The sequence below is a fragment of the Suncus etruscus genome, chromosome 9, assembly GCF_024139225.1.
Source record: "Suncus etruscus isolate mSunEtr1 chromosome 9, mSunEtr1.pri.cur, whole genome shotgun sequence".
Classification (NCBI taxonomy): Eukaryota; Metazoa; Chordata; class Mammalia; order Eulipotyphla; family Soricidae; genus Suncus; species Suncus etruscus.
The window spans coordinates 101801322-101823514 of record NC_064856.1 but is presented as its reverse complement, the minus strand read 5'-3'; the positions used below and the strand labels follow the sequence as shown (position 1 = coordinate 101823514).

General features: G+C 40.6%; 2 protein-coding genes across 2 annotated transcripts in view; one reads left to right on the top strand and one right to left on the bottom strand.

Annotated features, from left to right (window-relative positions):
- The window catches only part of LOC126017716 (olfactory receptor 6Q1), a 954-nt gene extending 785 nt beyond the window's left edge, over nt 1-169 (bottom strand). The window contains exon 1 of the mRNA XM_049779767.1: nt 1-169. This exon is cut by the window's left edge and continues 785 nt beyond it. Within this exon, the coding sequence (XP_049635724.1) occupies nt 1-169 (169 nt within the window).
- Nucleotides 1-22193, top strand: part of SSRP1 (structure specific recognition protein 1) — a 1220984-nt gene that overhangs the window by 439043 nt on the left and 759748 nt on the right. The window lies entirely within an intron of this gene.

Genomic DNA, 22193 nt, shown 5'->3' with positions numbered 1-22193 from the left:
AGCGATGATCCAAAGCCACCACCAAGATGATGGCCAAGTTCTCCATCAAGGTAAACAGATACATGGCAAGGAAGAGGAAAAAGAAGAAAAGGCGTGATTCTTGCACTCCAGCAAAGCCCACCATGACAAACTCTGTCACCTGAGTCCAGTTCTGGGTATACGGCCGCATTTGGAGCAGTAAGAGCTGGATAGACACATAGCCTACAGATTGGGCAGTCAAAGCAAACCTGTGAGGTAAGAGAACCAAAATATCTCTCACTTCAGAAGAGGGAAGTTGAGACAATATCTAAACCTCAAAGAATGTATAGGTCTTAGAGGATCACAAGAAAATAAAAAACTTCAGGACAAAATGAAACATTCTTCATAGGAGTAAGAAGCAATTGTGAAGAAACTCAACCCATCTTGAAGAATCAGAGTGATCATCCTGAAGAAAGAGCTGTTCAATCTAGAGCCTGAAAAATAAGTATGATTTAGTGAGATCAAAGAGAAAGAAGAGAAAGCAAGGCAAGTGTATGGTCGGTCTCAGGCACAAAAGAGAACTTGAAATTGGGAAATTTCATGTAGGTATAGTTGGCCATAGAGAATAAGATCTTGACTTCCTGATCAGGCAAATCTGGCTGAGACTGCTGTAAATTTTTTCATTAGATATATTCCCTCTAAAATAATTAGTCATATATTTGGATCAAAATGTTTAAAGGTGGGGCCAAAGTGATAGCACAGTGGTAGGGCATTTGCCTTGCACCTGGCTGACCCAGGACGGACCCATGTTCAATCCCTGGCATCTCATATGGTTCCCCGAGCTTGCTTGGAGCGACTTCTGAGTGCAGAGCCAGGAGTAACCCCAGAGCATCCCCCGGTGTGGTCCAAAAAACAAACGAACAAATGTTTAGGGAGTTTTAAGATTAAAAAAAATCCAAGTTTGATTTCCAGCTCCATATATGGTCCCCTGAGGCCTGACAGGAGTGAACCCTGAGCTCAGAATCAGGACTAAATCTTGAGCACTACAAATGTGGCCCCAAAATAAAACAAACAAACAAAACTGTTAGGGGGAAAATTCAGTGTTGACTTATCCCAGAATGATGTCTGGAAGTAAAATGGTAATTGCTAAGTTGGAGTAGGCTAGGACAACATCCTGAAGAACTAGGAAGCAAGCTGTGGGAAAAGACACAGCTGGGCTTGAGGCTAAGAACAGAAAGCTTTGAAAAGTCCTAAACAGGGCTGCAGCAATAGCACAGCAGCTAGGGTTGCTCCTCTTAGTCTGGGCTTTGTAGCTGCTGTACAGTAAAATAAGATGGAAATCATGCTTGGCTAACTTTAAAGAAACTTTTTTTTTTGGGGGGGGGGGTCCACACCCGGCAGTGCTCAGGGGTTACTCCTAGCTCTACGCTCAGAAATCGCTCCTGGCAGGCTCAGGGGACCATATAGGATACTGGGATTCTAACTACCTACCTTCTGCATGTAAGTCAAATGCCTTACCTCCATAAAAATCTCTCGAGCCCCATAAATAAATGCAGGCTTTTTTTTGTTTATATTTTTGTTTTGTTTTGGGGCCACACCCAGTAATGTTCAGGGATTACTCCTGGCTATGTGCTCAGAAATCGCCCCTGGCTTGGGGGACCATATGGGACACTGGAGGGAGGGAATCAAACTGCAGTTCGCCCTATGTTAACGCATGTAAGGCAAACGCCCTACTGCCTGTGCCAATGCTCAGGCCCCTAAAGAAACTTTTAAAGAAAGTTTAAAGGAAAAGTCTTAAAGTTTCCTCAGGGCTAGAGAAACAGTACAGTAGGTAAAGTGCTTTCTTCCATGCTGCCTATCTAGATTCAATCTCCAGGTTCTCCTGTAGTCCTCCTAGCATACCTGAATACCACCAGGGGAGGGAAGGGAATGGAAGGGAACAGAAAGAAGAAAAAAGGAAAAAGAGGGGAAGAAGGGAGGAAGAGAAAATGGGATAGGAAAGGAGAGAAGAGAAGAAAAATAAAGAAGGAAGAAAGAAAAAGAAAAAGAAAGAAAGAAAGAAAGAAAGAAAGAAAGAAAGAAAGAAAGAAAGAAAGAAAGAAAGGAAGGAAGGAAGGAAGGAAGGAAGGAAGGAAGGAAGGAAGGAAGGAAGGAAGGAAGGAAGGAAGGAAGGAAGAAGAAGAAAGAAAGAAAGAAAGAAAGAAAGAAAGAAAGAAAGAAAGAAAGAAAGAAAGAAAGAAAGAAAGAAAGAAAGAAAGAAAGAAAGAAAGAAAGAAAGAAAGAAAGAAAGAAAGAAAGAAAGAAAGAAAGAAAGAAAGAAAGGAGGGAAGAAAGGAAAGGAGGGAGGGAGGAGGGAAGGGGGAGGGGGGGGGAGGGTGGGAGGGAGAGAGGGAGGAAGAGAAGGAAGGAAGGAAGGAAGGAAGGAAGGAAGGAAGGAAGGAAGGAAGGAAGGAAGGAAGGAAGGAAGGAAGGAAGGAAGGAAGGAAGGAAGGAAGGAAGGAAGGAAGGAAGGAAGGAAGGAACTTCTATACACAGTTTTTCTCCTTGCTTCTTGGAACCAGACCACGACCGTACTGTGTGGGCACACCATACTGTGTACCCAGGCAGTCAGTCAGGAGCTGGCGTCTTTAGCCCTCAGCCCCACTTGAGCTCCCACTCCCAGCCAAGCCAATTCAATGAGCCACAGTGAGCCACATTCCAGCCTCCAGCTCACCCCACTGGCATTGAACCCTTATTCAACTACATATTTGGGACCTAAAGAAATGAGGATTGTTCCCTTATGATAGGACGTTTCCAGTGGTTTGTTAATTGCCGATAGATAACTGATCCAACTACATGCTAATTCTTTTCACCATGAGCAAATTATTTAAAATCCCTGACCCTTTAGAAGAAAAGAGTGCTTGGCCTCTGGTCACAAATGCCTGAACTGAAATTTGAATCCAGTTTTGTCAGAGTTGAAACGTTTGCTCTTTCCCCTAAAATTAATTAAGCAGCTTCCTTCTGGCTTCCACGTCCCACAATTTCTTGGCAATGAGAACATGTCGAGATACAAAATCAGAGAAAGGTCAAAGCTTCGGATTCCTGAGCGTATCCGCCATGCCAAATTCCGTGTTCTGACGTCCCCACAGTGGGCCATCTGTAAACACTGGCTTCCTGGCTAAATAATTACAAGGCAGCCTCAGATGCTTTATGGTCCTATTGGAAATTTCAGGGCACGGTTTCTGCACATTTCTCTCGTTTGCAGTTTGGCTTACAGTGTAGAGGCCTTGATGGGTACTTCCCAGCAGCCTTTCCCAAATGAGAAGCTCACACACTACACACAGAGGCAGTGGCAGCCAGGCTTGACTTGCTGTGTTAGCAGCTTCCGAGGAGTTTCTTAAAATGTTTGCTCTTCCTCATCATTAAGAGCATGAGATTTCAAATCTAAGAGATCTTTGGAACTAGAACAATAGTACCGGATAGGGAGCTTGCCTTGTACACAGCTGAGCCCTGGCATCTTATATGGTTCCCTGAGTTCCTCCAGGAGTGATCTCTGAGCACAGAGCTAGGAGTACATCAAGAGTATGTACCCCAAAACAAAACAAAACATAACAAAAAATCAGATCTAAGATAAAGTCCTCACCTTGTAATTAACTGCCTGAGTTGCTACTATTATTTCTAAATCCTACTTTATTCGTTCTTCTAGCTGAAATTCAAGTCTAATTGCCACTTCTTGACTAGGACATCTGTTTTTTTCTCATTCCTCCCAAATTTGAATGAAGTTTCAATCAACAAATGCATGAGCGCCTGTTTTGCTGGTTAGAATATTTGGCCTCTGTAAAAAACAATATGAAGATTTTTCCAAAAAGAATGCAGCTCCTATTTGATGCAGCAATCCAACTTCTAGGTATCTAACCCCTTCAAAATACAAAAGCATTTATATAAAAAGATTTTTTGATTAATTTGAAAAGAACAAGCACACCTATGTTTATTGCAGGCTCTGCTACAATAGCATAGATTTAAAAGAACTCAAATGTTCAACAATTTATGAGAAGTTGTAGCATATATACACAGTGGGAAAAAATATCTAGTCACTAGAAGGAAAAAAAACATAGTCATGCAGTTTGGTGCAACTGGAATGAGAATGAAAGTTCCAGGCTAGCAAATGAAAGAAAAGAAAGAAAGAAAGAAAGAAAGAAAGAAAGAAAGAAAGAAAGAAAGAAAGAAAGAAAGAAAGAAAGAAAGAAAGAAAGAAAGAAAGAAAGAAAGAAAGAAAGAAAGAAAGAAAGAAAGAAAGAAAGAAAAGAAGGAAAGAAAGAAAGAAAGAAAGAAAGAAAGAAAGAAAGAGAGAGAACGAAAGAAAGAAGGAAGGAAGGAAGGAAGAAAGAAAAGAAGGAAAGAAAGAAAGAAAGAAAGAAAGAAAGAAAGAAAGAAAGAAAGAAAGAAAGAAAGAAAGAAAGAAAGAAAGAAAGAAAGAAAGAAAGAAAGAAAGAAAGAAAGAAAGAAAGAGAGAAAGAAAGAGAGAAAGAGAGAGAAAGAGAGAAAGAGAGAGAAAGAGAGAAAGAACGAAAGAAAGAAAGAAAGAAAGAAGAAAGAAAGAAAGAAAGAAAGAAAGAAAGAAAGAAAGAAAGAAAGAAAGAAAGAAAGAAAGAAAGAAGGAAGGAAGGAAGGAAGGAAGGAAGGAAGGAAGGAAGAAAGAAAGAAAGAAAGAAAGAAAGAAAGAAAGAAAGAAAGAAAGAAAGAAAGAAAGAAAGAAAGAAAGAAAGAAAGAAAGAAAGAAAGAAAGAAAGAAAGAGAAAGAGAGAGAGAGAAAGAAAGAAAGAAAGAAAGAAAGAAAGAAAGAAAGAAAGAAAGAAAGAAAGAAAGAAAGAAAGAAAGAAAGAAAGAAAGAAAGAAAGAAAGAAAGAAAGAAAGAAAGAAAGAGAGAGAAAGAGAGAAAGAGAGAAAGAAAGAAAGAAAGAAAGAAAGAAAGAAAGAAAGAAAGAAAGAAAGAAAGAAAGAAAGAAAGAAAGAAAGAAAGAAAGAAAGAAAGAAAGAAAGAAAGAAAGAAAGAAAGAAAGAAAGAGAGAAAGAGAGAAAGAACGAAAGAAAGAAGGAAGGAAGGAAGGAAGAAAGAGAGAGAGAGAAAGAACGAAAGAAAGAAGGAAGGAAGGAAGGAAGAAAGAGAGAGAGAGAAAGAACGAAAGAAAGAAAGAAAGAAAGAAGGAAGGAAGGAAGAAAGAAAGAAAGAAAAGAAAGAAAGAAAGAAAGAAAGAAAGAAAGAAAGAAAGAAAGAAAGAAAGAAAGAAAGAAAGAAAGAAAGAAAGAAAGAAAGAAAGAAAGAAAGAAAGAAAGAAAGAAAGAAAGAAAGAAAGAAAGAGAGAAAGAGAGAAAGAGAGAAAGAGAGAAAGAGAGAGAGAAAGAGAGAGAAAGAGAGAGAAAGAACGAAAGAAAGAAAGAAAGAAAGAAAGAAAGAAAGAAAGAAAGAAAGAAAGAAAGAAAGAAAGAAAGAAAGAAAGAAAGAAAGAAAGAGAGAAAGAGAGAAAGAACGAAAGGAAGGAAGGAAGGAAGGAAGGAAGAAGGAAAGGAAGAAAGAAGGGAAGGAAGAAAGAAGGGAAGGAAGAAAGAAAGAAAGAAGGGAAGGAAGAAAGTAAGTTTTGGAATACTTGGATACTAGAATCCAGATCTATGAGTCTATGAGTCTTAGTTTTGGGGAGAGAAGGAAGGAAATAAAGAAGTCACTGAAAACATCAAAAGACTATAAATGAGGGGCCGGAGTGATTGCTCAGTGGTAGGGCATCTGCCTTGCACACAGCAGATCTGGGATGAAACTGGGTTAGATCCCTGGAATCCCATATGGTCCTGCGAGCCTGGCAAGAGCTATTTCTGAATGAAGAGCCAAAAGTAACCCCTACGCGCCGCTGGGTATGGCAATCCCCTCCAAAAAAAGACTTTAGGTGGCAGATCTCAAGCACAGGAGTGGAGCTAAGGGAAATAAAGACCGGTAGGCACCAATACCAGAACTGTCAATCAACGAATAATAGAGGAATGGGTGGTTGTAAAATCACCCCATGTGCCGTATCTCCAACCCCAAGTGCATGAGCCTGAATCAGGGTCACACATGACATAATCCATACCAGGCTGAGGGTAAAACTCATGTAGTCTGGCAGTCTTCTGCCTCATGTATAGAGCAAGCTGCCTGCCAGAACTGTGGTTTTTATTGAATACAGAGACTACCTCTGGGTAGAGCAGTAAGGAAAGATAGCTCAGGCTATCCTGAGCCAGTCCCACCCAGGTTTACAAGTAAGACAAGCTCTGTCTTGGAGTAAATCCAAGTTGTAAACAAGCATGCAAAGAAACCAGGGATGATCTTTGTTTAAGGTAAAATAAGTTGGGATATAAGGAGCATGGACTGGAGGTGACAGAGAGATGGAGAGGATTTGGGGCACTCCTGTTGTGGGGGCGGGCAGTAAATTAGGAAATCAATACCAGAAACTCAAACTCTATTATAACCCTGTTACCTAAACTGTCTCAAAGTAGTTTTTTATAAAGGATTTCCCTTAGGACTTTACAAGTACTTTAAGCTCTCTTTTACTAAAATGTATTGCAGGGGCTGGAGCAATGACACAGTGGGTAAGGCATTTGCCTTGCACACGATCAACCTGGGTTCGATCCTCAGCCCTTATATGGTTCCTTGAGCCTGCCAGGAGTGATTTCTGAGCTCAGAGACAGGAGTAAACCCAAGCACCACTGGCTGTAGCCCAAAAACAAAAATAAAATAAAATAAAATAAAATGTATTGCAAAACATTGATTTTCATTTTAAAAATTATTTTCAAAGTTAAAGATATTTTCCATCCCATCCCAGGGTGCAATGGAGGAAGGTAGTCTTGGGGTGAGCAAGCAAAGAGCAGAAGGGGAAGAGGGGAATGGGAAAGATAGTATAGTAAGGTACTTACCTTGAACGAAGCCAACTAGGTTTGATCACTGGCATTCCATATGGTCCCCTGAGCAATGCCAGGATTTCTGAGTGCAGAGACAGGAGTAACCTCAAAGTACTGGAAAATGTGGCCCCAAAACCAGCAAACAAACAAAAATAAACCAGAAGGAGAATTGGACAATTGGGCAAAGCCAGGGAAGGAAAGCAGGAAAGCAGATGGGGTTAGAGTGAAAACACAGAGGGTAGAGCGTTTGCCTTGCACACAGGTGACCTGGGTTCAATTCCCAGTATCCCATATGGTCCCCTGAGCCTGCCAGGAGTAATTTCTGAGCACAGAGCCAGAAATAACCCTTAAGAACAGCCAGGTGTGGCCCAAAATTTAAAAAAAAAAAAAAAAAAGGTAGCACATTTACCCAAGAAGGCCATACAGAGATATGGAGCTGATTCCCCGTGAGACTGGAAGGAGAATGGCTAAAACCAGGTTCAGGCTTTTCTCTATATGTTATCTTCAAATCACTGTTTATCACATCATAACAGCAATGATCTCTGGCTGAACCAGCGCTAAGCCCAAGGGCATGAATTTCTGCAGAAGTCATCAACCAGGACTGAAATGAGAGCAGCCTTCTAGACTGGGGTTGCAGAAAGAGCCACACCTCACCTCCAACCTTTCCGATTTTCCTTATCCCCCTGTGTGTGCCATCCCCGACTCACAGAGCAAGGAGAAGAACTACTCTGGATAGGAGAACCTCCCTTCAACAAAAGAAAGAAAAGGGGGGGTGTGGATTATGTTCCTTCCCCCAGCGCCACATTTTTGCTAACCATCTCATTTTATCCTTATAGCAATACTCCCATCCTCTAATCAAATCCTTTGTATAATTTGTCCTAAGATTCGTGAACTCAGAACTCAGAGAAACTTGCATAAAGGCAAAGAACCAGTGTGTGGCAGAGAAGGCATTCTAACCCTGGGGTCTCTAACAAAAAACTTCATACTTGCCTTCCATACTTGCCATCTGCCCCTCTCCCATGTCATTTTACCCAGTGACACAGCAGCCACACAGGCCCTGACTGTGAGGTTAATTTTTCTGTAGCTCAGAATGCAGCTAGAGGAATTCCCCACAGACTCTGATAACCTATAGGAACACTGTGAGGTTCCCAGGCCTATTATCAGCAACTACCTCCTCTCCGGGGTCAAGAGAACTTTATCAACCAACTGCACAGGGCAGGAAACAAATGGTCAGCAGGAGAGAGGAGGGTCACTCGGAACAATCACAACAAATGGAGAGAGGCCACACAAAGATTGGCCTAATTTGGTGGCCTCAAAAGATGGGACAGCTCCCTGGGTTAACATTTACTCCAACAAATTATGGAAAACAGTTTGGAGCCTGTGCAGGGAAATTAAAACTTGGTTCCTGCAGCTATTTGCTCCTGTACATCTTTAATGAATCTAGTGTGAGAAGCTGGGTTTCCCCTCCTTGCATTTCTCTCTACCTGGTCTCTGGGAGATTTATGTTTGAAGGTGAAAGGAAACTGGGGAATGAACTTCTTAAGACCCAGGCAATGATTTAAAAAAATAACAATCACCAGGAGCAGGCAATGGTGGGTTTAGCCCACAGCCCTGCTCTCTGGTAGCTCTTTTTTTTTTTTTTTTTTTTTTTTTTGGTTTTTTTGGGCCACACCCGGCGGTGCTCAGGGGCTACTCCTGGCTGTCTGCTCAGAAATAGCTCCTGGCAGGCACGGGGGACCATATGGGACACCGGGATTCGAACCAACCACCATTGGTCCTGGATCGGCTGCTTGCAAGGCAAACGCTGGTGTGCTATCTCTCCGGGCCCTCTCTGGTAGCTCTTTGCTCCCTCTGGATCCTGGCTTTCTGCTGCTCTCTGACTTTCCTGCACACTGACTCCTGATCCTGAATGAGTTCACTCCCAGCACCCATCATCTCTAGAATTGAAGAAGCTGAGTTTTGACTCTGGTATGGTCAGGATCCAACTACTTTATTTGATAGAAATCTTTTCATGTTGATGAGCTTCGATTTCTTCCTCTTCCAATGGATATCTTTTTACAGGGCTGATCCAGAGATCAAAGATAACAGTATGGGGTTAAAGTCAAGATCTTCTGCCTTTCTTTGCACCTCCTTCCTGTGCTTCCTTCAATTCTCTTCAAAAGATCATTGAGAAACAAGTCTTGCCAGACCATCTGTCTGAAACACAACTCACATCACTCTCACCCTCTCTCCGTATCTTGATATTTTTAGTTTTGTTTTTTTTGGGGGGGTTGTTTGTTTGTTTGTTTGTTTTTTGTCTGTTGGTTTTGGGTTTTGGCCATACCTGAATATGCTCATGGAATTACTCATGGTAGTACTCAGGGATTATAAGGGATGCCTGGGATCAAACCCAGGTTGGCTATATGTAAGGTAAGTGTTGTTGTACTATCACCCCACTCACCTTAGCTCTTTTGTCACAGCCCATGTCATCAGGGCTGTGATATTATTTTTTTTTGCCTGTGATATTATTCACATATACACCTAAAGAAGCACTTTAAAGACATTGCTTTTTGTCTGATCTTCTCTATGTGGCCAGCATCAAAGAGAGACTAGATAATAATAGGTCTGTGAGAGGTGGAGACATCGTTTAATGGGTAGTTTGATGCAGGAGATCCTGAGCTCAAGCCCTAACACCCCAAGCTCCCCTGAGAGAACCTTCAGGAGTGACACACCACCCCAAATAACAAATAGGAGTACCCCCAAAAAACACATATATAGACTAAAAGTATGGTTGCATCTTCCCAACGTTAGGCTAACCCAGAGAGCTGTTTCCAGTCCACTTACTTGTTTTTAAGTTAAGAAAACCCACAACACTTACCAAAGAACCATCCCATTTGGGCGATGAAGTCAATCCAAAATTCTCTAAGATAAAGATTCCTGCAAGGATGATGTCTTTGTACCTGGAGCAATCCACTAAGGTAGTAGATAGGTTGATATATTCTTACACTGTCATTTCTTTCTCTTAGCTACTGAATTGAATTTTTAACTTCCTGAAAAACAGTCCTGTATAATATTAAACTGTTTTCAGTTTTCAGGTAAGGTATCCAAGAAAAGGGATCTCACCATGTGAGTCCCCCTACCATCAAGCCATTCACCTGCACAAGACTTATTTCTACTAGCTGTTGCAAGTCAGTCCCTGAAGAGGTTGACTGATGGAGGGATGGAGGATGAGGTCTTTCCCCTCCAGCTCAGAGCACGCGTCTGCCACCCTGTCCAGCCGACGGTTCTGAGGTGAAACGGCGGGTAAACAGCTCGCAGACAGTCAGGCTTGTGGAAATATTAGCTTTATTCGCTGGACAAGACTGAAGTCCAAAGTCTCAGCCTCAGTTCCAGCCAAAAAGCTCTTCGCCTTCCACAGACTCTTATTTTTATCCCCCAGAATCAGGTACCACCCAATGGCGGGATCAGGTACCACCCAATGGTGGAAGCAGAATCAGGTACCAACCTAGGGTGGGGGCAGAATGCCAGGTCACACCCTAGGGTAGGGCACAATCACCGATCAGGGTAGGGTCAGTAACATAATAATCCCATAAAATGTTTACATATGTTTCTAATAGAGGGACTACATCAGGACTTGCTTACTGTAAATCTAATGACAGACAAAACTACACATCTTATGGAAAATTAAAATTATGAACAATCTAGTCCAGAACACCAAAAGGCTCACAAATCTATGATTTATGATCTCTTTCAAGGACAATTCAAATCTATACTACACTAGCTAGTAAGTGACAGAGAGACCAGAGAAGGAGAAAGCACAGTTCTGATTCCAGAGCTGTGTGACTCCACCATTCTTCCACCTACCATTTTCTCAAAGGCTGGCATTTTTTTAAGTCTGAATCTGCTCAGTTTGTTGAGTGCTCTTCTCATAATAAAGCCTTTTCAACTAGAGTTTGGTCTTTGGCCTTCTCATGAAGAAAACAAATGAGAAATAGAGGTAGAAGAAAATTAATGAGAGGTCTCTCTGGTCTTGCGCAGAAAGGATACTCCAGTTCCAAGATAGACTGGAGGATCAACAAAGGCAAAAAGGAACTAAGTTGGGAATCAAAATTCCTTAGCTTTTGCCTCCAAGGCAATAGGTCTAATAACATTCCTCCTATCTTCCAGGAGACTGTGTATCAATGTAATCATACACCTGCAGGCTTTTTGAAAACTGACATTCCAGAAGGCCTTACTATTTCCATTGCTGTGGACTACATGATTATTACAGAATTGTCATTTTAATAAAGGGAAAGCCTAGGGGATGACAATCTCAGTGAGGCCTGGAGAGTAGCCTTGAAGCTGCACTTGAACAAGAAAATTGATTCTGTTAAGAAAACAGGTTGTCTGGAAGGAGACAGGTGGAGATGAAAGAAAACAAAACCCCTATGTGTCTCTTGGCACCCCTACATGCGTATAAGCAAATCAATTGAATTCTATTAAATTCTATCTCCTCACTTAGAAAACAGATTTATATTTAAAGACACAAGGGACTGTACAAAAGAGCTTTCCAAAGAAACAAGTGAGGACAAATAGGAAAACTTGGAGAAAGGGACTGAGTTCTTCTAAAGTCAAGATCCTTACTCTAGATTTGGGATTTCTGGTTGAAGATGTTTCCTCTAGAAACCAGTTAGTGGCTCTCTGGATTATGTTGTTAGTTTCCAGAAATAATGTAAATTTCCAAATTAAGCATCCTTTACCCAAGTACTCAGCTATCTCTAGTAGAGCCACTCACCTGCCCTCTGGTACTTCTCTATCTCTCCTCTGGGCAGAGCACAGTCCAAGATGCTCAGGGCCTTGGGGCAGGTGATAAACAATGTTTATTAGATCCTGCTATAGAATAGGAACCTCACACTCAAGAATTACAATATCTCTGAATCTGAGATGACAAAGACTCACTATTAGCTGAACTGGAAAGAAGAAGAAAAAGGAATTGCTAAGAGCTTTTAAATAACTCAGACCCCACCTACATGCCTCTGACATTGCAGGGGTGGCTCATGGGATCAGGTGTCCATGGAGACTAGAAACACTCAAACAACAAAGGAAAGAAGATAATAAATCATAGAAACTCTGTCCCAGAGGGCTCTGCAAAAGTCATGCAGCAAACCCAAGTTTGTAGACTAATGAAGTGGAATGGCAGGGTCAACCATGGAAGGTCCCATGCCAGTTGAACTCCACTAGGGGTGTCCAGCTGTGTAAACTACTCGGCAATTGGGGAAAATTAAATCCCAATCACTGCATCTTATCAGGGACCCAGTGTGTTCTTTCTCAACCACAGGACAGATAACCCCATCCACCCAGCTGCCCTGTATCCCCAGAAAATCTACAATGATAACAATAAATTTTGCTAAGTAATGTTGAATGCAATCCAGTTATAAGTGACCCAGCTTCAATACCTAAGAACTCATGATGCCACAGAGGCTGTGGCCAAAGGTCACTTTGATGCTCAATATAACAACCCAATTGCCTTTCTTAAAGAAAACTTCTTCTAGAGCATTTGATGGTTATCTACAAATTGAGTGACCTTTTACTCCATAAAGGAAATAAGGCATCATTTGACCATAAAGTAAAGGGTCTATCAGAGGTGTGAAAATCCACTAAGTCTGACTATAGGACAAAGTTAACAGCTTGCAATGGTCCTGTGGATAACTGGTCCTTTAACCTATCTCAAACACATTTCTCTTAATGTCATATGACACAGGCCCAAATCTTCATTTTTTTTCAGGTACAAATACCTTGCAAGTCAACTACATAATTTACTTGGTACAGAGAAAGCATCCAGGAAGGCTAGCTCTGTGTTGCTAAATATAAAGCATCATAGATTTGGATTTGAATACCACACCAATCTCTCAATGGAAGTACTACATTGGATAAGTCAATCCCTCTGAGTTTCCTAGGGCTTACTCCTAACTCTATATACAAAAACCATACCTGGGGGCCGGAGAGATGGCATGGAGGTAGGGCATTTGCCTGGCATGCAAAAGGATGATGGTTCGAATCCCGGCATCCCATATGATCCCCCGAGCCTGCTAGGAGTAACCCGAGTGCTGCCGGGTGTGACCCAAAAATAAAAATCATACCTGGCAGCAGTGCTCAGGGGGCAGATGCAATGCCAGGGATCAAACCCAAGGAAGTGCCCTCCTGCATAGTAGATCCCTAGCACCAATATATCCTCTTCTGCTATGCATTAGTAAAAATCACTTGGTGTAGAATAAAAATATAAAATCCACGAGTTGGGTGAGACCGCTCCAGGCACCGTATTTATAGCCCCTCAGGCAGATGGATCTGATGAAACAGAGTAACAGTGGAGAAATAATTCACAAGCAGTCAGGAAAAGCTATTCATTGGAGTCAGTTCACTTTGTTCCTCATGGCCTATCTCTGCCGTGTGCGGCCTTTGCCATGTGCTCATTATCTCCTGCCCTGTGCTGCCTATCCATCATGTGCTTCTCCTCTCATACACAGTCAGACTTTTTCTTTATCATCCAGAACCCCACCCACCAGGGTGGGGTAAAGCCCTGTAATCCAGGTGGGCTTTTACATACCAAAAGAAGAGGCTAGGGAAACAGGAAGTTGGGGGGAGGGTTACAACTGGGAACCCCTCTGTGACCATAGAATCAGGGCATTCAGGAGGAAAGAAGCAGAAAGGTCAAGAAAACTGAATCCCCACCAACCTCACTTTTCAAAGTCCTGGTCCTAGTCCTGCTGGATCCAGTATCTTCCTCTACTTTACCTTCAGTACATATTTTCTTTTCATTCTGCTTGTCTTGCTCTGACTTTGTGAAATGAACCCATAAACTTTCCTGATTTTATAAGCTTGGTCGCTTTATCCATTGTCTCAATTTAAACAGAATTCTAGAAAGGGAAGGATACAAGGAAAAATATTCATCTGTGAGACAGGGTAATAAAAGAGATTTTGAATTATGGTATTCTATTCTTTCCTCCTTGTCCAAGGAATTTAATACCCCAGACAGAAATGTTGACACACAAACATGTTACAGCAGAAAAAACATTTTGAAAAGGAAGAAGAAAACAAACTAAAGCTAAAAGCTACAGGTTACTGTCACCCTTCTGTGGAAAAGGGAGAACTGTTGTTTTTGCTTAGTTATTGTTGTGTTCTGGTTTTTGATTGGGACCATACCAATAGTATTCAGCAGCCAATTCCAGCAGTATTAAGGGAAATCATGCAGTGTTGGCAAAGAAACCCAGGCATCCTTCCTGCAAAGTATGCATTTTGACACTTTAGCCTAATTATTTTGGTGTATTATTATGATGAAATGGATAGACCTTCCATGGCATTCAATATTCTCAAAATGATTATTTCAACCTTTACACATCCATAATCAAAGTCTATGATTTTTTTATAATTTTTATTAAGGCCAATGTGAATTATAAGTCTTTCAAATTGTATTTAAGGTACATAGTGACAGTGAATTAGGCCATTCCCACCACCAGTGTTGATCTCCCTCCATAGTTCCATAGTTCCCAGCCATAGTTCCCAGCATACATCTCATACCTCCACCCTTAGCCCCCTGGCTAGTGTAACTGGTTCCTTTTGTGTATAGTTTGTTATAGTTTGGGTCTCTCGATTCTATTGTCATTGACTTTGGTTTGGGTATTTAGGTTTGACCATTTTTTATTTCCACTCAATTCTCCTGAGACCACTTGGTCCCTGGGTTCCATCACTTTTTTTCTCAATTTGTAGGAAGACATAGAAATATGAGACAGAACAAATGATTCATGTTCAATGGTTCTGTTAACAAAAAAAGCGGGCAGAAGCCCCTGTCTAGAAGCTATAAATATAAATAAAATTTAAAATAAGGGAAAAAAGAAAAAGTAACTTAAAAATAAAAAAAAATTAAAGAAATAAAATGGGGGTTAGATGTGGCAAGTTTTGGGAGGTATTTTTGTTTGTTTTGCATAAGCACAGTAAATATGGGAGAATTAAAAAGGAAATTCTCTTAGCCTAAAAAATATAGTGTCTCTACCCTTGAAGCATACTGTCATAAGACTGACTACAGGCTCCAGACATGCTAGTTGTCAATCCTCAAACCCCAAGGTCTTTCTTTATGGTACCAGGAAATATTCTGCTCAGTCACAGTTGTCTTCTGAAATTAGAGATCTTGGTTTTTGCACAGATCGTAGGATGAAGCCTAGGATAGTCTTTCTTTTATGGTCCCAGAAAAAATTCTGCTCGGTCACAGTTGTTTTAGTCAATCTTCTGGATTTGGTGATCTTGATTTTTGCACAGATCCTAGGATGGAGGGTTCAAAGTCTATATTTTAATTTATTTTTCATATGTTCTTTTTAATGTATTTTCATACAAATCCATGAATTTTTATTGAATCACTTAAATTACAGAGTTACAAAATTACTTATGATCAATTATACAATATTCCAACACCAATTTCTTTACCATTGTCCACTTTACCAGTGTTCCCGATTTCCTTCTGCCACCATTTAATGCATTTTATCATGAAAAATTTTAATTTATACACAAGAAGAAACATAACAAAAGCTGTGCTTGTGCCTACAACCCAGTCTTATCAAATAATTCTGGCTCATTGGTAGAGATGAAATGTTAGTACTTCCCCAGAATGCATTTGTAGAAATCTTATTCCCCAGTGTGATAGTATTAGGAGAAAGGGCATTGGAAGGCAATTGGTGATGAGAGTGGAGCCTTCATGATTGGGATTATTGCCCTTCTAGAAGGTTCTCAAAGCAGCTCTCATGTCCTCTTTCTGAAAATATAAGAAGAATTTGGTAATCTGTAATCCAGAAGAGTTCTCTCACCAGACTATGAAGTCTCCTTGATCTCAGACTTCCAATTTCCAGATTTGTGAGAAATAAATTTCTGTTGTTTATAAGCCACTAAATCAATGGTACTCCTTTATAAAAGATTTAACTCAGCAATGTTTACCTAAGATTCATTATGCAAAAACACAGTTGATGGATAGAGAGCAATTAATATGTAATTGAAGACCTATTGAGTTATTTTTAATCCATCACCTTCATTCCATTCTCAGAATTACCTATACCATAAATTCAGTGTTTACCTACTCATATATCAATTAGTTCATATGCTCATAACATGCTTATGCCACTTGTTACCCATAAGCATATTATTTTGTTTTGATTATCTTCCACATGCACAGAGACGGTACTAAACTATACATCACTGTAATTTGTTTTTCTCAAAGAATAATGATTTTAATACATATTTATTTGTTTGAAAACCACACCCAGCAATGTTCAGGGCTCACTCCTTAGGGGTCCATGCTCACTCCCAGTAAAATGTGCTTTAACAGCCCTTGAGGTGATTCCAAAACAAACTAACATTTAAGATCTACTGCTCTATATGAGATTCGGGGGAACTGAACCCAGGATGACTGCATGCAAGTTAAACACCCTCCTCACTGTTCTCCACTCCACTCCAGCCCCAGTGACATGTATTTTCTTATAGAAATAGTCCAATTTTTTTCTGGTGTTTTGACTTTACTTATTGAGGGTGCCTTTAGTTTTCATGTAATGAAATGTACCTATCCTATATATGCTGCGCTTTTATAATGTGACTAAATTGTATACTTTATTTTGTGTGTGTGTGTGTGTGTGTGTGTGTGTTATTTTAAGGTCACACCCAGCACTGTTCAGGGGTTACTCCTGTTCTACACTCAGGAAATTTCTCCTTGCAGTGTTTGGGGGACCATATGTGATGCTGGTGATTGAGCACAGGTCAGCCACATGACCTACCCACTGTAGGGTCTCTCCAGCACCCTAAAATGTATTCTATTAGATGTCTAGTTTGTTTTTGTTTTTGGTTTGTTTCTTTTGTTTTTGTTTTGTTTTGTTGGTTTTTGGGTCACACCCAGCAGCGCTCAGGGGTTACTCCTGGCTCTATGCTCAGAAATCGCTCCTGGCAGGCTCGGGGGGACCATATGGGATGCCGGGATTCGAATCACGGTCCTTCTGCACGCAAGGCAAACATTCTACCTCCATGCTATCTCTCTGGCTCTCAAGATATCTAGTTTTTACTCTTGTACCTGTAATGCAACTGGGCTTGATCTTTGTGCATGATGTATAGGAGAGACCTAATCTTAATTTTTCCACATTGATAATATCTTTCCTCTTTAATTAATATGCCTATTTTCTATCCATCTGAGCATTTTGATGAGGACCTGTGCTCCAAACACCAGAGCACTCATCTAGGCAAGGTAAATTACACCTCCACTTTTTAGACAATATTACAACTGGAAGAGTTCTTGGCAAGAGGTTCAGCAATAACCATCAGTAAACTGAGAAAATAGAGGCTCATTGACTTATATTACCTGGAAATTACCCAGCACTCCTGAGCTACAGTGAGGTAAAGAATGAGTTTATGGGCCAATATTGGGGTCAAAGGTAAGGGAGGTCTTAGCTTTCCCAGGCTTCTTCTTTCTTGGCAGATTTAAATCCTAAGATTGGGGAATTTTAGTGCCATCAGAGAAAGCAAGAAAAAAATTAATGAAAATCCCCCTCACTGGCCTCACACAGTTATCTGCAAAACAAAGGAGATTTAGTGGAAGGCCTTGGCTGGCAATGTGTTTGCTTATTATAGGAAGGGCCCTCTTTGAAGTGATTGCTTGGGCTTCAAAGCTTAAGTCTGGCACTTGCATTACAAAAGGAGAAAACCCAGATGCCAGGGTTTACACTGTAACCACTTATCAATAATTAACACACCGAGTAACGTCAAACATAAAAGGGAGAAACTCAAAATATCTAACAACTTCATGGATATTGACCAAGCTTTTTTTATCTCCTCAATATTGCTTATTACAGAAGTAATCATTGAGAAAGAAACTGAAAAAAGTGACAAACCATCTCAAGTTCCAAATGAGATTGTAAAACCAATTTTAAAGTGGGGGGGGGGAAGAATATCACAAAAGCTACGTTCTGCTAAAACATTTGAGGTGTGTTTCTTACACTGCTGTTCCCAGAGTTGGTATTTACAATAGTGCTCATAACATGATAACATAATACTATCATTTAGTTAGGAGTTGGCTTCTGCATGTATGAAAGAGAGCTGGCCAAAGTTCTTAATTCCAAAAGCTTCTTGGTTTTTGTTTTTGTTGGTTGGTTTTGAATCCACACCTGGCAGCAAGGCAAATGCCCTACCCGCTGTGGTCCCCCAAAAGCTTTCAGAATTGCTATTTTGACTTGTTCCAAATTTTATGTACAATGTTCAGAATCCACCATAAAAACAAGTGTCAAAAAGTGCTAAGGCTTTTAAAATAGTTACTCTTTTTCATTGATTTAAAAGGCATGATATTTATTACAGGCTACTCAGGAATGCCACTTTAGTAAATGGTTCCCCAATGCCTGTCCTCTTGGCCTCCTGAGTGGGTAGGGATGAGTGAGGTAGTGATCTCGTGAAAACAGATGAAATGGTAAAAAATTTAAAAAAAAAAAGCCTCAAAGAATAATAGTCAACAAAGCAACAATCTGAACATGAATTCACTTATATAAAAATGATTTGGGGCCAGAGAGATAGCACAGCGGTAAGGTGTTTGCCTTACATGCAGAAGGTCACTGGTTCAAATCCCAGCATCCCATATGGTCCCCCAAGCCTGCCGGGGATGATTTCTGAGCGTAGAGCCAGGAATTACCCCTGAGCATTGCAGAGTATGACAAAAAAAGAAAGAAAGAAAGAAAAGAAAGAAAGAAAGAAAGAAAGAAAGAAAGAAAGAAAGAAAGAAAGAAAGAAAGAAAGAAAGAAAGAAAGAAAGAAAGAAAGAAAGAAAGAAAGAAAGAAAGAAAGAAAGAAAGAAAGAAAGAAAGAAAGAAAGAAAGAAAGAAAGAAAGAAAGAAAGAAAGAAAGAAAGAAAGAAAGAAAGAAAGAAAGAAAGAAAGAAAGAAAGAAAGAAAGAAAGAAAGAAAGAAAGAAAGAAAGAAAGAAAGAAAAATGATTTGATAGAATTATCAGAAGAGACTGTAAGGGGCCGGGTAGGTGGCGCTGGAGGTAAGGTGTCTGCCTTGCAAGCGCTAGCCAAGGAAGGACCGCGGTTCGATCCCCCGGCGTCCCATATGGTCCCCCCAAGCCAGGGGCGATTTCTGAGCGCATAGCCAGGAGTAACCCCTGAGCGTCAAATGGGTGTGGCCCAAAAACCAAAAAAAAAAAAAAAAAAAAAAAAAAAAAAAAAAGAAGAGACTGTAAAATAAATATATTGATATTTCAAAGAAACAAGTGAAATCAAAGCTTCCATTAAAATCACTAAAAATATGCCACAAGATACATGTAAAAGCGGGTGAGACAATACTAATAAGAAACAGGTAGGGCCAGAAAGATTGTAAAGGCCTGAAACAGGGCAGATCCTAATTCAACTCTCAGTATCATATCTGCCAGAAGTGACCTTTGGGCACAAAGTTCTGATCACTGCTGGAAATAACCTGAGAGAAGAAAAAGAAACATTCAGAATATTTGAAGATACCAATATAATTATTGAAATTATAAATATGAAACTTTAAGTAGCAATGGCTCTCTATACCCAATTCTGCTATCTGTTGAAAAGACAATAAAATTAAAGTAAAAATAAGAAGACAGGGAAGAAGAGGTAAAATCCATGGCAAAAATATTCTGAATCTTCCTCCACTTTCCTCCTTATTCCTTCCCTCCCTCTTTCCATTCCTCCCTACTTCTTTCCTTCTTCCTCTTTCTCAATCCCTACCCATCTCTCCAGTCAATGTAGGTATATATGAGGCAATCAAAAGTAAGTATTAACTAAATATGATTTTGAATATCCAGAATTCAAATAATAACTGTGAAGAACTGCATGGTATTTAAGTGTAAATTTTTGGGTTTTTTTTTTTTTGTAATTTTTGGGTCACACCCGGCAGTGCTCAGGGATTTATTCCTGGCTCCAGGCTCAGAAATTGTTCCTGGCAGGCACGGGTTAAGTGTAAATTTTTAATCAATTTTTTTAAAAACATTTTTGTGGCATGCAATAAGGTTGGGGTGAGGACTAAAGCAGAAGTCGGCATAGTCTGGCATGTCCAAATCTGTTAGGATGCACCTGGTGTCAGAACATAGTACAAAGGATCTAGTGGGTATAGAGGTCTTGGGGGGATCAACAGGAAGGGAGAAACAAAAGAGAATAGGAAATGACTATTGGGCCAACCGGGGCAAAGGAGTAAAAACAGAAAATATCACCAATAAAATCAAGTTTGCTTCTCTTCCAGGAGCTTTTACCCTGCCCACAATCAAGATGATTGATATTAAATTCATGGGTTTTGTAAATCTAAGGGTTTTCAGGAAGACTCCAATTTTCCTGTATTTTTTTGGAATGTATTGTACATTACATTTACAGTTTACCTGCTCTTTTCCTATCTAAGATATCCAGAGCAGCATGACTAAATTCAAGTGCTCAAGCAAGGGACTGAGGCAATAGCACTGTGGGCAGACTGATTGCTTTGCAGGTGGCCAACCTGAGTTTTTTCCCTGCATCATAGATGCATCAAGCCATCATAGATGCACCACAAAGCCAGAAGAAAGTCCCAAGCTCATATGGGCATGGCCAAAAGAAAAGTGCTCAGGAAACAGTGAAAGCACTAGTTCTTGGCTCTGTGCTCAGGGAATCACTCCTGGGTATTGGACATGGGTCAACTACATGTAAGACAAACACTTTACCCACTGTACTATCTCTCCAGTACTTGTGGAAAAAAAAAATATATATATATGGTAGATATGGAGATATAGCAAATCAGCAGAAGGGAAAGCCCTTCAATCTTGACATAAATGCAGAAAAAGATCCAAAAACCAAGTAAATATTGATCATGAAATTAATCCTAAGAGAAGGATTCAGCATCCTCTTTTACAGCAAGGAAACAGGGTATCACACCACCTGCAAATTCACACAAGAATGAAGCATGTGTGTAAGTGTGTATGGGGTGACAGTGACAGAGATAATGTTGTCACATAATCATGTTGATTCAACTGTATGAAAAGAATGTGTGACAAGAGCTTCAGCTATTCAGATATTCCGAAGAAGTGCTAGGAAAAGACAATAAAGGACCTAGGAACAGTCTTGACCATTAATTTACAGGATAAGAAAGATGACAAAAAAGTTAAGACACTGGCCTTGCCTGCAACGCACCCCTGTTCAACCCCCTGCATCACATCTGGCCCCCAGACACCAACTGGGCATGGCCCAAAAGGACAAAAACATAGCACAACAGAAATCATTGTGTAAGGGTTTTAATATTTAATTATAATGATTACAGGAGTCTTCGTTTAACCTCCCCGTGTGGTAGAATTTAGCTGTTTGCCAATTCCAAGGTTCTGAGGTGAGTGGCTGAGATAACAAATGCTTCATATAAGCAATTGCCATCCTGATGGTCTGGACCCGCCGTTTTGTTTTTTTGTTTGGCTTAGGTTTTTGTTTTGTTTTAACCATATCTGGCAGTGCTTAGAACTTACTCCTAGATCTATGTTCAGAGCCCAGATGATATACTGAGGATGAGAATGAAACTAAGGTTGTCCATGTGCAAGACAAGCATCTTGACCTCTCTGTAGCTATCTCTCCAGCCCTTGGGCCATGTCCCTGACTATAAAATGAGGCCTTATCTGCCAGAAACTAATGGTGGCAAAGGACAGAAACCACAACTCAAGTTCACAAAATCAGGAATTTTAATATGTAGGCTTGAGACCTGGAAGCCTTCTAGAATCCTAAGCGGGCTCTCAAGGTCGACATTCTGAATCCTCTGTTCTGTCCACTGCTGTGTTATGGGACATTCCGCAGCCTCTGTTCTATCCAACACCGTGTTGGCTTCCTTCTCATCAAACCCTCCCCACGAGGCAGCCAGAGGGCTGCCAACAGCTCCAGATGTCCATGCTCACAGGTGAGTCCAGGGAAGAGAACACACAGCTCCCCCAATCTATGTGGAAGCCAGGAGAAGGCACCTCAGTGACTCCAGAAGGATGGGGTAGTGGCCTTTGCCAAGAGATGTAATGCTCTTATTCCTCTTAAACCAGGACGGTCCATTGGGATTTAGGCCAGATGACCTCATGGTTGAGAATTAAGCATGTCTTGTTTCGCTTGAACACCATCCACCCTTCCTTCCTTGCGCCCTGAACATTCTTCCAGCCCAGGTGCACAGAGCTGTCAGCCATCCAATTCCTGAGAAAGAAAAGAATCCTGAAATAAGGAAAGGCAGTCACCAGTCCCATCCCCAAGTTTCAGCTTAGTTCCCAGAAAAACCTAAGAAGGAAAGAAGTTTAAAAAATAAAAACACCGACCCTTCACACATTCCTCCCCTTCATAGCTTTACATTTCCATTGAAAAGGCT